Genomic DNA, 16,384 nt, shown 5'->3' on the forward strand with positions numbered 1-16,384 from the left:
TCAATATATAATTTTCTTGAAAGTATTTTTGGATTTCTTGGGTGATGTTAGATTTGAATGCTTTGTATAGAATACATTACACTACACATACATACATATGATATATCAGGAATAGTCATTGGGATATTAATCTTTTGGTAATAGGTGTATGGTACTTTCTGTTAAGAAAGGTGAAATTGGGGGAGCTAGGTGGCGCATTGGATACAGCACCAGTTCTGAAGTCAGGAGGACCTGAGTTCAAATTTGGCCTTAGACATCTAACACTTCCTGGCTGTGTGATCCTGGGCAAGTCACTTAACCCCAATTGCTTCAGCCAAAAAAAAAAAAAGTGGAGAAAAGGCAGGAATTTGCCTTAGCTCTCCTCAGTTTCCCTCAAAACAATTTTAAATCAGATCTCAAAATGAATTCTGGAGCTCCAGAACCCACAAAAACATAGATAACATAGATGCAAGAAAGGTCTTTCTCACTTGGGTAGAATATAAGTGCAGCCTAGTGAAGGCAAACCAGTAGGAGGTCCTTATCCCCAGTATAGCTCAGTAATAGAGGCCTTGTAATGGCTTAGCCAGCCAGCAGCAGTCAGCTCTGAGAGCACTAGCCCGCAAGCATGGAATAGGCACAGGTAGGGCAGAAGACTCTAGCAAAGCAGGCTATCTACCAACCTTGGGTGCCAGTAACCAGGTCCTGGTGTAAGAAGAGTGCAGCGGTGCCCCCTGTACCCTGGGAGCATGATTTTTAAAATTGTGGAAATAGGCTAAGCAAAAAACAAAAGCAAAAAACCCAGATCATAGAAAATTATTTTTGCTACTGGGGAAGATCAAAACACAAACTCACAAGAGGACAACAGTGTCAAAGTGCCTATTTGCAAAGCCTCAAAGAGAAATTTTCTGGAAAAGCTCAAAAATCAAATAAGAGAGATAAAAGAAAAACTGAGGAAAGAATTAAAAATAGGAATCAATAATTTAGTAAAGGAAGTGCAAAAGAAATGGAAAAGAATGTACAAAACTTTACTGAAGAAAATTTGTTTCTTAAAAAAGAAAAATTGGCTAAATGGAAAAAGAGGTACAAATCTAATTGAAGAAAATAATTCCTTAAAAATTAGAATTGGTCAAGTGGAAGCTAATGACTTTATGAGACATCAGGAATCAATCAAATAAAATTAAAAGAATGAAAAAATAGAAGAAAAAAGAGTTTAAAATACTTCATTGGAAAAATAACTGGTTTGGAAAACAAATTCAGGAGAGATAATTTAAGAAGTATTGGACTTCCTGAAAGCCATGATAAAAAAAAAAAAAAAAAGAACCTAGACTAGACAGTCATCTATCAAGAAATTAAAAGAAAAAAATTGCCCAGGTATCTTAGAATAAGAAAGAACATAATCCTTCAGAGAGGAAAATGGATTTCCAGTGAAATAGGAGACTTTAATTTTTTTTCTTTAAATACATTCTTGATGAAAAGACTTCAGTGCTGAATAGAAAATTTGATTTTAAATATAAAACTGAAGACAAGCATTAAAACATACATAGGAAAGAAATTAAGTTATTTAGTAAAGTTTAATTGTTTATATCACTACATTAGTCCTGTAACACAGAGTAAAGGTAACATGCTCGAGCAGAATATATTATTATTTAGCTGAAATTTTAAAAAAAGGAGTGGCAATCATGATCTCAGACAAAGGAAAAGCAAAAATGGATCTAATTAAAAGAGACAAAGGCATAAAAACCTCCCAGTCAAATGCTGAAATGCAGAAATATTAAATGCATCCTTTTCAGATCACAATGCAATAAAAATTATATTCCATAAAGGGCAGTGGGAGGATAGATTAAAATTAATTGAAAACTAAATTATCTAATTCTAAAAAATGAGTCAAAAAACCAGCAGTTTATTAAAGATAATGACAATAATGACACAATATATTAAAATGTATGAGATGTACTCAAAGTGTTACTTAGGGGAAATTTTTTTGTCTTTAAATGTTTATATCAGTAAAATAAAGATCATGTCAATAAATTGGGCATACAACTAAAAAAAGGCTAGAAAAAGAACAAATTTAAAACCTGCAATTAAACCAAATTAGAAATCCTTTAAATCAAAGGAGATATTAATAAAATTGAAAGTAAGAAAACCATGGAACTAATAAAATTTTAAGAGCTGATGAAAAACCAATAAAATAAATCATTGTCTAATTTGACTAAAAAAATTATAGTAACATCAAAAATTACTTATTATAAAAATGAAAATTCAGAGGCATCTTTAATGAAGAGGAAATTAATAGAGTAATTAGGAGCTGTTTTGCCCAATTGTGTGCCAGCAAATCTGACAACTTAAGTGAAATATAAATTGACCAGATTTACAGAAAGAAATACTTAAATAACCCCATTTTAGAAAAAGAAATTAACAAAGCCATTAATAGGCTACCCAAGAAAAAATCTCCAAGGTCTGATGGACTTACAGATGAATTCTATCAATTATTTAAAGAACAACTCATTCTATTACTACCATATAAATTATTTAGCAAAATAGATGAAGGAATCCTACCAAATTCCTTGTAGGTCACAAATATGGTGCTGGGACCTAAATCAGGAAGATTCAAAACAGAGAAAGAAAACTATAGATGAATTTTCCTAATGATTATTGATGCAAAAACTAGCAAGGAAATTACAGCAGTATGTCACCAGGATTATATTATGACCAGGTGAGATTTATACTATGAATTTAGAGCTAGTTCAGTATTAAAAAAAAAAAACCATTAACATAATTGACCATATCAATAACAAAACCATCAGAAATTACAATTATCTCAATTGATACAGAAAAAGCTTTTGACAAAATCCAGCACAAAAAATATTAAAAATTAGGAATAAATGGCGCTTTCCTTAAGATGATTTAAAGCATTATCTGTAATGGGCATCAACTAGAAGTCTTCCCAGTAAGATCAGAAGTGAAAAAAGGATACCTATTATCACTCCTATTATTCAATATTGTATTAGAACTGTTAGCTTTAATACTAAGAGAAGAAAAAGAAATTGAAGGAATTAGACTATCTGATGAAGAAATAAAGCAATCACTCTTTGCAGATGATATGATAATATACTTAAGAGAATCCTAAAGAATCAACTATTCTGAGTGGAACAAGCAGAACCAGGAATACATTGTGTACAGTAACAGCAAGAAATTGTGATGATCAATTATGAAAGACTTAGTTCTTCTCAGTGCTTTAGATATACAAAACAATGCCAATAAACTTTGGACAGAAAAATGCCATCTGTATTCAGAAAAGAACTAAGGAGACTGATTGTAAATCAGCCTGTGCTATATTCACTTCTTTTTTTGCCTTTTTAAAAATCTCTTTCCATGGTTTTTCCTTTTGCTCTGATATTTCTCTCCTAACATGATTCATAAAGTAACGTATATTAAAAAATAAATAAATTTACCAAGAAAAAAAAAAAAAACAAACAGAATCAACTAAAAAACTAGTTTATATTTAAACAACTTTAGCAAAGTGATAGACTATAAAATAAATCCACATAAATTATCACCATTTCTATGTACTATCAATAAGACCCAGTAGCAAGAGGTAGAGAAATTCATTTAAAATAACTAGGCAGGGGCAGCTAGGTAGTGTGGTGGATAGAGCTCTAGCCCTGAAATCAGGAGGACTGAGTTTAAATCTGGTTTCAGACACTTAACACTTCCTAGCTGTGTGATCCTGGGCAAGTCACTTAACTCCAATTGCCTCAATATAAAATAAAATAAAATAAAATAACTGTAGACAATATAAAATATCTGGGAAGTGTTCCTACCAAGACAAACCCAGGAATTATATGAACACAATTAGAAAATATTTTTATGCAAATAAAGTCAGATATAAATAGTTGGGAAAATATCAATTGCCAATGTAATAAAAATCACAATTCTACCTAAATTAATTTATGTATCCCAGTGCCACACCAATCAAACTACCAAAAATTATTTTGTAAAATTTGGAAAAATTCATAAAATTCATCTGGAATTACAAAAGATCAAGAATATAAGGGAATTAATAGAAAAAGAAAAGGAAGATGGTCTGGCTGTACCAACTCTCTATAAAACTATTATAAAGTGATGATCATTAAAACTACCTGGTACTGGCTAAAAAGAGTGGTGATTAGTGGAATTGATTAGGTACACAAAACAGCATAGTAAATGGTCTTAATAATCTAGTGTTTGATTAACCCCCAAATCCCAGCTTCTGGGATAAGAAGGCTTAATTTGAATAAAATTACTGAGAAAACTGGAAAACTGTATGATTGAACTTGTTTGTAGACCAACATATTTACATCATATGCCAAGACAAGGGCAAAATGGATATATGATTTAGATATAAAGGGAAATAACATAAAGCAATTTAGGAGAGCAAGGAATAGTTTATCTGTTAGATATATGGAAAAAGGAAGTATTTATGACCAAACAAGAGATAGTCAGCATTATGAGATGTAAAATGAATAATATAGATTATATTTTGTTAAAAAGATTTTGTACAAAACTAATGTAACCAAGATTGAAAGCTGAAAACCTTTATAGCTAGTGTCTCTGAAATAGGCCTCATTTCTAAAATATTTAGAGAACTGAGTCAAATTTATAAGAATACAAGTCATTCTCCAATTGATAAATGGAAAGAGGATTTGTATTTGATTTATTTAATATTTCCCCAGTTACATTTAAAAAAATTTTTTACATTTGTTTTTAAAATTGTGAGTTCTACACAATACTATATGATGATCAATTCTGATGGACCTGGCCATCTTCAGCAATGAGATGAACCAAATCAGTTCCAATGGCGCAGTAATGAACTGAACCAGCTACACCCAGCAAAAGAACTCTAGGAGATGACTAAGAACCATTACATAGAATTCCCAAATCTATGTATTTGGTGGATTTTTGTCCGCCTGCATTTTTTATTTCCGTCACAGGCTAATTGTACACTATTTCAGAGTCTGATCCTTTTTGTACACCAAAATAATGGTTTGGACACGTATACTTATTTTGTATTTAATTTAAACTTTAAAATATTTAACATGTATTGGTCATCCTGCCATCTAGAGAAGGGGGTGGGGGGAAAGAGAGGAAAAATTGCAACAAAGGGTTTGGCAATTGTCAATGCTGTAAAATTACCCATGCATATAACTTGTAAATAAAAAGCTATTAATAAAAAAAAATACAATTGTGAGTTCTAGGTTTTCTCCCTTATCTCCAACCAAAATTAAGAAACCACATGTAATATATTTTAACATGTATAACAAATATTGGATTACTTGCCATCTAAGAAGGGAGGAAGGAGGGGGAAATCTGAAACACAAGGCTGTGCAAGGATCAATATTGAAAAATTATCTGTGCATATGCTTTGAAAATAAAAAGCTTTAATAAAAAAAAAAAGAAACCACATGTGAAGTTATGCAAAACATTTCCATAAAAGTCAAGTTGTGAAAGAAAACATAGATCTCCCACCCTAATGAAAATACAAACCCTCAAGAAAAATTAAGTTAAAAAAAAAAAGAGAAAGTCAGTCTATATTTAGACACAATCAGTTCCTGCTCTGGGTATGGATAGGATTTTTCATCTTAAGTCCTTCATCATAGCTGTGGAGTATTATATTGCTAAGAATAATAAAGTCATTTACAGATGATCATCCCAAAGCATTGCTGTTACCTTGTATATGGTTCATTTCACTTTTCTTGAATTCATGGATGACTTTACAGGTGTTTTTGTGGTTTTTTTTTTCCTGAGAGCATCCTTCTCATCATTTACCATGGAAAATAATATTTTGTCACAAACACACAGCACAGTTTATTTATCCATTCTTCAATTGATGGGCATCCTCTTAATTTCCACTTCTTTTTGTTATGAGAAGAAAACTACTATGAATATTTTTTGTACATATAGAACATAGGCCATTTTCCTTTTTTTTTTTTTTTTTTTTTTGATCTCTTTTGGTATTCATGGTATTGTTAAGTCAAAGGATAGGCATGAATTTATAGCCCTTTAGGCACAGATCATATCTTTTGATCATTTATCCACTGAGTCATGGATCTTATTATTTTTTTAAAATAAATTTGACTCAGTTCCCTCTGTTTGAGAAATGAGGCTTTATCAGAAAAATTTGTTTCAAAATTCTACTATTGCTAACTGTATTTCCCCCATTTATTCTCTCTCTCCTTTTACCCTGTCTCTCTTAAAAGTATTTTGCTACTGATCATTTCTCCCTCCAGATATACTCTTTCTTTTATCACCCTCCCCCTCTTCCTGTATCCCATTCATGTCCTTTTTTTCCTATAGAGTAAGATAGATTTCTATCTTATTGATATTGAGTATATGTTATTTCCTCTTTGATTCAGTTCTGATGAGAGTAAGGTTCACTCACTCATCCTATACTCTTCCTCTTCTCTTCCAGTCTAAAAGCTTTTTCTTGCCCCTTTTTTATGGCAGATAATTTGCACCGTTCTACTTCTATCTTTTCCTTTCTTCCAGTACATGGAAAAAGGATTTGAATAACCAGTTTACAGATGAAGATGTCAAAGCTATTTCTAACTCATATGAAAAAATGCTATACATCTCTATTAATTAGAGAAATGAAAATTAAAACTATTCTGAAGTACCAGCTCATACTTATCAAATTGGCTAATATGAACTGATCCAACTGTTTTGGAAAGCAATTTGGAACTATGCCTATATGACAAACTGTGCATACCTTTTGATCCAGCAGCACACTCCTGGACATTAGGGCATTGGGAATGACTGAACAAGTTGTGGTATATGAATGTAATAAAATACCATTGTAAAAAAGGATGAGCAGGCATATTTCAGAAAAAACCTGGAAAGGCTTACATGAATGGATGCAAAGTGAAGTAAGCAAAACCAAAAGAACAAGATACATAGTATCAGCAACATTGTGCTATGTTTCACTTAGTTCTTCTTAGCAATGCAATGATCCAAGACAATTCCAAAAGAGAAGAAAATTCTATCCACATTCAAAGAAAGAACTGAGTCTGAAGACAGATCAAAGCATGCTATTTTGACTTTTGTGTGTTTTTCTTTTGTCCTTTTTCTTCTTTTGCAACATGACTAATATGGAGATATAGTTTCCATGATTGCTGATTATATATATTACTGATATCAAATTGTTTACTGCCTTGATTGGGAGAGGGAGAAAATTTGGAACTCAAAATTTTATAAAAAATGAATATTAAAAATTGCCTACACATAATTGGAAAAAAATACTATTTAAAAAAAAAAAAGAAAAGAAAGGTGGAATCAGGCTTTAGTTAAAGAGGAAGCTGGTAAAATACTCTGCTAAGTAATCCATGTTCTAATTTGAACTGTTTGAGCCAATATCTATCCTGGCTTTTTACTTTCTAGTTTTGCAAAGAAGCCATTTTTGCAACTTCCCTTGATGTAAATATCTGCCTTTCATTATATTTTGGTGCACAAACTTTATTTTCATTTGTTCCAAGTTATATTATTATCATCTTATTCTCATATTTTTCAGTGAGTTAGATAGAATTGTTCCTGAAAGAAATCACTATCCTATTATTATTTAATGTTTTATAGTTTTTTACAAGTGGATAAAAATAACTGCCTTTTCTAGATGAATAAAAGACAATAATATTGGGTAAAGGGGTTGAGGCATTGTGCCTATTTCTCAATAAGGAACTATTTGCTCAAATGGTCTCATGTATGCTTTCTGGACCAGATTTATTCCTAGAGAAGTCTGACAATGTAAGAAAGAAGTCAGGCTCCTTTTCTCATGTCCTGTGATTTGTTATGTTGCCCTACCCCAGAAAATTTGGAAAAACCTACTTAAGAAATAGGTGTTTGTCTAGGCATTGACCCACCTAACACTGTATACCAAAATAAGGTTGAAACAGGTTCTTGATTTAAGCATAAAGAGTGATATTATAAGCAAATTAGAAGAACAAAAGATAGTTTATCCCTCAAATCTGTGGAAAAGGAAGGAACTTGTGGCCAAAGAAGAACTGGAATTCGTTATTGAACATAAAATAAATAATTTTGATTATATTAAGTTTTTGTACAATAAAACCAATGCAGACAAAATTAGAAGGGAATCAATAAACTGAGAAAAAACAAATTTATATTCAAAGGTTCTGAAAAAGGTCTCATTTCTAAAATAGAGAATTGAGGGGCAGCTAGTTGGTGTAGTGGATAGAGCACCAGCCCTGAAGTCAGGAGGACCTGAGTTCATTCAAATCTGGCCTCAGACACTTAACATTTCCTGGCTAAGTAATCGTGGGCAAATCACTTAGCCCCAACTGCCTCAGCAAAAACAAAAAATAAAATAGAGAATTGACTCAAATTTTTAAGAATTCAAGACATTCTCCAATTAATAAATGGTCAAAGGATATAAACAGACAATTTTCAGATGAATAAATTAAAACTATTTCTAGTCATATGAAAAGTTGCTGTCAATCACTATTGATCGGACAAAGGCAAATTAAGACATCTCTGAGATACTACTATATACCTCTCAGATTGGCTAAGATGACAGGAAAAAATAATGATGAATGTTGGAGGAGATGTAGGAAAACTGGGGCACTAATACATTGAAACTGTGCATATTCTTTGATCCAGCTGTGTTTCTACTGATTGTATCCCAACGAAATCATAAAGGAGGGAAAGGGACCCACATGTGCAAAAATGTTTTTGGCAGTCTTTTCTGTAGTGGATAGAAACTGAATGGCTACCTATCAGTTGGAGAATGGCTGAATATGTTATGGTGTATGAATGTTATAGAATATTATTGTTCTATAAGAAATTATCACATGAACTGACACTAAGTGAAATGAGCAAAGACAGGAGACCTTTTTACACAACAAAATTATGCAATGATCAATTCTGATGGATGTGTCTCTCTTCAACAATGAGATGATTCAGACTACTTCCAGTTGTTCAATGATGAAGAGAGCTATCTATATCCAGAGAGAGGACCGTGGCAACTGAGTGTGGACCACAACATAGTATATATTTATTCTTTTTGTTGTTGTTTGCTTGCATTTTGTTTTCTTTCTCATTTTTTCCTTTTTGATCTGATTTTTCTTGTGCAGCATGATAATTGTAAAAATATGTATAGAAGAATTGCTCATGTTTAACATATATTGAATTATTTGTCATTTGGGGGAGAAAGTGGGGGGAGGGAGGGAAAAATTTTAGAACACAAGATTTTGTAAGGGTGAATGTTGAAAATTATACATGTATGTATTTTGAAAATAAAAAGCTTTATTAAAAAAAGTAAAATAAAATATAGTTTCTTCCCCCCAAAAATAAAAAAGGATTAGGTGTTTGTGTGTATCTAGGTCTCCCCAAGAAGGAGAAACTAAGAAGGTACTTATAGAATACTTATATTTATAGAATAGGTATTTATTATTTACTATATTCAAAAGAAATTTAATACAAGCTTATACTTGACAGAAACAAATATGAATAAGTGGCAATACTGACTACTGCTGTACTATGCCTAGAAGTTAATACTTGAAATTAACATGAAGCAGTTTGCTGGACTGCTAGCATTTTACTTTATATCTTAGCCCTGCATTGTGTCCCTCAAAGCCCTGAATTCTTTAAAGGGGCCAGTCTTGGGCTCATCCATTTTGTTGGTGGTCATCTTCTGTAAGAGTGCTAGAGTGGTTGCTGGAGTTTCCTCTCTCTTTTTTCTTCATTAATCTAAAATTATAATCATTTTTTCACTCATGGCCTATTCTGATCACCACTTAAGATTGATTTTGCGCATTTACACAATTTACATTCTTTACACAATAAACCTTTCTTAATTCCCCTTATCCTACCAAATAAATTTCACATTCAAACCCCCCCCCAATAGCTTTCTCTTTCTATTCTCTTTACCTTTTGCTTTAACTGAACTGAGTTCTTCAGCATTCTTTGTACATATTTCTCTTATCTGCTTTCCTTTGTTCAGTCTATTTGGAATATCTTCTCCTTACATCTCACCTGTCAAAATTTTAACCATCCATCAGGTCCCAGATTACATGCTTGTCTTCCAAGACTCCTTTCTTCCCAGTTTGCAGTCCTGCTCTATCCCCTTCTCATACAAAATATGTCTCCTCATCGCCTAATCTGTCTAACCACTGAAAAGTATTATGGTTCATGAGAAATAGTCCCATAATACTAAACAGTTTGTGTTATCAACTGAATGACTTCTTCTGCAGTTAGAAGGGTGAAGAAACTAGGGAATTGACTTTTCCAGATTCTTGGGAACAGAGCTGCTTGTCCTTTTTAAAAAGTCTGACTTACCGAGAGAGATTGAAGAAAAACTTTCTTTAAAAAAATCCAAGAAAATTATGAAAAAAAAAAGTCAACCACCTAGAAAAGGAGATCCAGATACTTAAAAATAAATGATTTTTTGAAAATTAGAACTAGGCAATGGTAAGCCAGTGAAGCTATAAGAGATGAAGAAATAACAAAACAAAATATAAAGAATGAAAATATTGAAGAGAAGGTAAAACATAAGAAAAAACACATCTGGAGAACACATCAAAAGAGAAATATGAGAATAATTGGACTATTATCAAAAGCTGTGACCAAAAAAAAGAACCTTGACCTAATAATACAAGAAATAATTAAAGAAAATTTGTTCTGCAGTGAGAGAATGAGGAAAAAATAGAAATGGAAAAAAACCACCAATTATCACCTCAAAGAGACCTACCAGGAAAGCTAAATTTTGAAATCCAGGTTAAAGAGAAAATTTTACAAGAAAAAAAAATCAAATATACTGGAGCTACAATTAAATAAATTAAAATTGTATAGGATTTAGCAGCAACTACAATAAAAGACCACAGGTCCTGGAATACATATATTGACAATCAAAACAACTAGGCCTGCAGCCAAAAATATTATATCCAACAAAATTAAACAGACTATCGAATAGAAAAAATGGGCATTCATAAATTGTCAGTTGTTGAGGATTTTGTCCCAAAGTAAACTGAACTTAATAAAAAATTTAACATATAAGATGAAACTTTAATAAAAATTTAACATATAAGAATATCAAAGACTAAAATTTCAAGGGATTCAATAAAGACATTGTTTTATATGTGGAAATATAAACCATATGTCTAAGATTGATATCAGGAAAGAATGAGGCAGAACTAAATATGATTTGACTTCAAAAAGCAAAATCATCTAGGAAAAGGTAAAAATAATAATTATGCCATATCAATGAGGTACAAGAACAAGAATCAACACAGAAACATTAGATGGGGGAAGAGGGCTGGTAGTTCTGAAAACTTACTCACATCTGGAATGGGTTAAACAGGAAACAATACATAGTCATGTACACACACATGAAGGGTGTACAACCCTCTAAAATCTATGAAGAAATAAGGGGAGGAGGAAATAGTTGATAAGATGGGGTAGAAGGATATATAAATTTATGATGGTAGGACAAGGTGTGGAGATGAATGGGACTGGGATAAAGAGGGAGGAAAAGGGTAGGGGAAGAAAAGGGATCCATGGGTGGAGGAAAGATTAAGTTAACTTGCAAAGCAAGTTAAGGAGTTGAACTAAAGTAGAAGAGTTAGCAGGGATAGGAAATAAGAGATATACAGAAACATAATTACAAGGTTCAGGAGTAGAATTACTTTAAAAAAGGACAAGTGATCTCTGATCTCAAACTTAAAAGATTCAATCAAGAGAGAAATCTATATTCTATATCAGTCATATTTGTTTTAGATGCTTGTCTATAATGTAAATGTGTAGGTGTATTTATATATATGTATGCGTGTTTGCCTATAGATATATGTATGTGTATATATAGATACATGTATGGGTGCTGGTATGGGGGTATGAATACGTATTTTTATGTATGCCTATATATGCATCCAACAATATATACATGTGGTCTGCTTAGTAGTGGGGGGGGGGGGGGCGGGAGGGGAAGGAGGGAAAAAGAAAAAAATGCATAGCAGAGAACAAAAGAATAACCTTTATAAGGAAGCAAAGAAAAGCTGATCAGTCATGAATATAATCTCATCTTTTATTATATATGCTTTCTTAAAATGGAAATTTATTATTATATATTTAGAATCCTCCCTGGTGTTCTTCTGGGCACATGACAGTGCTTTTGATTTTGTTTGTTTGTTTTTTCCTTTTTCTGTCTTTTTCTATTTTGTTTTTTCTTATTTTGTATTTAGTTTTAAATAAATTAATTTTTTAAAAAAGTCTGACCACCTGTAAAATCTTACAAGTCTAAAAAGGTTTATTCTGTTGTCATTTCAAGACTCTTTACTTGACTTTCAGGGAAGATTCATGACCATTTTTCCTTCCAGGTATATGTTCTGAAGCTGAACAAGATAAAACTCTTGCCCTTTCATGCTGATGTGGAGATTGGCCAAGTCATAGAGATTCCTATTGCCATGTACCACATAAACAAGGAGACTGGGGGTGCCATGGCATTTACAGACTGCTCTCTTTTATCTCTGGATGTAAACATGGATAAACAAGGGGTCTTTACTCTTCTCAAAGAAGGTAAGGAAACAAGATTTTCTAATCTTGACCAGGAGGAGGTCAGAAGGAAGAAATTATGATAATATTTCTTAATGTTCTTTTATTAATAGGGAAACAGAGATTAAGTGACTGGTCCTGGATTTCCTACTGAGCCACTGGGGAAAAAAAATCCTTTCCTTCCAGTTCTCAATCTAATTTCTTTTTCCCTTAAATTACATGGATATAACTTGTTATTTGGTTACATTTATTATTTGTTATCCCTTTCTACACTGATCACTGTGAGAAGTATGACACATTAGATAGTATTGAGCCTGAATCTAGGATGAGTTATTTTTAATGTATATAAAATTTTCATTGTATTGATTTTCCCAGTCCCTGAACCTATATGCTGATGCTTATTTGCTTCATTCAGATGATGTCTTTTGATCCACAGGTACCCAAAAATCAGGACCTGTGTTCTGTTCTAGTACCCACATAGCAGCCAAGTCTTTGGGCCACACCCTGGTGACAGTTAGTGTGATTGTACATGAAGAATACTTTGAGAGCAGTGCCACATTTGCTGCTTATGAACCACTTAAGGTGAGATGTTCCACTAAGGAAGGGACCAGCAATTCTTCCCATGGGACTTAAAGAGTCATTACTTTGATTTATTGTCTCTGCTTTCAGATCAGTCATTTCTTTGTCCTGTGAGTTTCTCACACCTGGATCCTCTTTGAATAGCATCTACTTGGAGTCACAGTTATCTCATCAAACATTTAAATAAGTTAGGGAGTTTACTTAAGAGTACCTTTGAGATACACTACAAATATATTTATGAGATACATACATTCTTAGTTCTGGAAAATGAGATCTTCCTTCACAAGGGTGAGAATTTTATTTTCTTTTGCATCATATTCACAGATCTTCTGGGAAATGAGAATTGGATTCTTTTTATTGGTCAGCATTCCTATTCCATTTTGATAGAGCATTGTTGCAAAATTTGGCTTTTATGAGCAGTTCACATTAAACTCTTTGCCTAATGTAAATATTTATTTAGATGTTCAAACCTAGACCTCGTCTCACTGTTCTAACATTTCTAGGTTTATTGTATAGTTTTCTATATGTATCCTATTGTAGATAACAATGTCTTCATTTGCATGTGTAATGTCAGCACATTATCATGCAAGCTGTAGTAAAATTATTAGATGGTTGTAATGATCTATATGATTATTTCAACCTTCTCTGTTTTGGAACCTGCCCATTATGTGTTTATATAGCAAATTAATTTGCTTAAGAAGGAATTATATATAATAAATTAATATGCTCTTAGAAGGAAGACATATACATTAAATGGTAAATATTTTAACCATTTTTCTTTTTTTGGCTCTTGCTCCTTTTATGTGTCTTTTTAGTGCAATAGGCAATATATATTTTCAGTTCATGCCTCCTAGAAGGCAAGTTTTTGTTGTTTGTTTTGCAGACAGCTCCAGGAAAAGCACGGATTATGAGTCAGAAGATCTGAATTCTTTCCCAGCTCTGCCTTGTTGGGCAAATCACTTAATCTTTCTTAGTTTTCTTAGCTATTAAAAAAGGAGGGGGGAATAATATCTTCCCTGCCTGTTACAGATTTGCTATGAGATTTAAATGAGTAAATATATGTGAAAAACATAATGCTCTAGTTTGAATCACTTTATAAATACAAAGTGGTATTATTATTATATTTTTAGTGGGGAGAAAGAGAGGAGGAGTTGTTCTTTGAAAAGAAATAGCATGCCAAGCAATATCCAGTAGATTTTTGTTGAGCATTTACTGTATTCATAGGACACTGTACCATGTGGACCTACAAAGGAAATATATAGTTCCTGCCCTTGAACTCTCAAATCAAGTGGGGGAGATAATATTATTTGCATTTGATGTGATTATGTAACATGAAATGATTAAGTGCCAAAATGAATGGTGATAGAGAATTCAAAGGAAGAAAAAGTGGTTGTGAGTTAAATTAAAGGGGGGGTCCCTTCATAAAGAAGATGGAACTTGAGGTAGACCTTAAATGATAGGGTAAGACTTGGGTAGATCAGAAAGATCAAAACGTGAATTCCAGGTGAGGGGTCTAGTATATACATAAGAATATATATAAGGATCTTTTAGGAAAATGTTTGAAGTCCAGGATCATTTCCTGTGAAAATGATAGGATAGACAGAATAAATAATAACCTTATGTAAAAAATGCTGAAATTTTTTCTGATCTTTCTGAAAAGTTATTTCTACTTCCTTGTGGTCCCATTCTTCTGGTACAAACAGAAAAAGGCCCACTGGTTGATACTATAAAAACTTGTGAGTGAATAAGAAATTTATGCTGAGAATCTTCATAGAATGAAGGAAACGATTCATTAAAAGGGGAGAGGGCAGGTTGATTGATTGTCTTCTTGACAATTGTCCTAAGATGGGAAGGGCAGAAGTTACTTCTTACTCCTCTTGGCCTAGAGACTAGGGCTGGTACCCACTTTCCCAGCCAATCATCATTAACTTCTTTCCATGTCTTCAGGCTGTGAATCCTGTTGAGGTAGCACTGGTGACCTGGCAGTCTGTGAAGGAAATGGTGTTTGAAGGAGGGCCCGGGCCGTGGATTCTGGAACCTTCACGATTCTTTTTGGAGCTGAGTGTGGAAAATGAATTGAAGATCAGTGTATCACAAGTCCGATTGCCAGCAAAGAGAAAACAGAACCAATATATCTACCGGATACTGTGTCGGGAATTAGGAGAACAAGTAGGAAAATGGCCCTTTCTTTATATTTCTTAGAGAAAAAGCCACATAATGCTTTATATTCTCAATTTTCTTTTCCAAATTTTCATAAGAGAACTTTTCCTTCTGTCCAGCCAATGGATGGAAGGAGAATTATTGATTTCAGGGCTGTGCTCTATTCACTGCGCCACCTCGCTGCCCAGTGGAAGGTTTTTAAAATTGACTTGCCTTTTATGCACCTGAAGATTTCAGTTTATCAATCTGAGGATTCTAATAGTTCCCCAAATAAAAATCAAGCCCTTTTTTGTAGTTAGCAGATTCATCTTTCATGATTTTTATTGTCATGGTATTTGAGTTAGAAGAACCTTAGAGATGACCTAGTCCAGAGGAATTAGACCCACACCCTGCAGGCCATATGTGCCCATAACAATCCCAAGTGTGGCCAAACCCGATAAAAATATACTTGGGAAATATTTAATAAAATAAAACCAAAATAAAGCATTGACAATATTTTAACATTTTTTTAAGTCTACATGCAACCCACAGGCATCTTTATGTGTAGTTGTGTAGCCCTATTTTTATTTGAATTTGATACTACTGATCCAATCCAGTCTTCTAGATGTTCTGCTTCTACAAGAGTTTTTTTTATTAAAGAAACAGTTATTGTGTATTTACTGTATGCAAAGGACTGTACTAGGTGTTGCTTCCTTTCTAGTACAAGCACTTAAAATGAAAGAAAAAAATAAGGAAATTATTATTTAACCATAATCTGAGAATTTAGGTTGCTTCTAAATTACATATATATTATTCCTTTTCCATAGATTTAACTTTTTATATGAAAACTTTTAATAAAAGTGTCTTTGCTTAATTAATTCTTATCTTTTGGCAGACCCCTTATGCTGCTCAAGATTTTCTACAGTCTTCATTAAGAATGGACAATTCTAAAGAACAACCCTTAGTTTACATTTTAGAAATCCTATCAAAGAGTTTAGGTTAACTATGATAACAACACTGGCAGTTATATGCAAAAATGATATTACTATTCATCATCAATGAGAACATGCATTGAATTACTTTTCTAGTCGTCAGTTATGGGTTTTCATTAATCCATCCCCTTTCCTACCTTATTTAGTAATATAAATATTTGCAACAG

At 32.7% G+C, this 16,384-nt stretch overlaps 1 protein-coding gene across 1 annotated transcript in view; it reads left to right on the top strand.

Moving 5' to 3' along the window:
• NUP210L (nucleoporin 210 like) overlaps positions 1 to 16,384 on the top strand; it is a 142,075-nt gene that overhangs the window by 58,989 nt on the left and 66,702 nt on the right. Inside the window, exons 13-15 of the mRNA XM_051993986.1 lie at positions 12,333 to 12,531; positions 12,944 to 13,089; positions 15,034 to 15,255. Of these exons, the coding sequence (XP_051849946.1) occupies positions 12,333 to 12,531; positions 12,944 to 13,089; positions 15,034 to 15,255 (567 nt within the window). The remainder of the gene's footprint in view (positions 1 to 12,332; positions 12,532 to 12,943; positions 13,090 to 15,033; positions 15,256 to 16,384) is intronic.

This window comes from Antechinus flavipes, chromosome 4, assembly GCF_016432865.1.
Source record: "Antechinus flavipes isolate AdamAnt ecotype Samford, QLD, Australia chromosome 4, AdamAnt_v2, whole genome shotgun sequence".
Classification (NCBI taxonomy): Eukaryota; Metazoa; Chordata; class Mammalia; order Dasyuromorphia; family Dasyuridae; genus Antechinus; species Antechinus flavipes.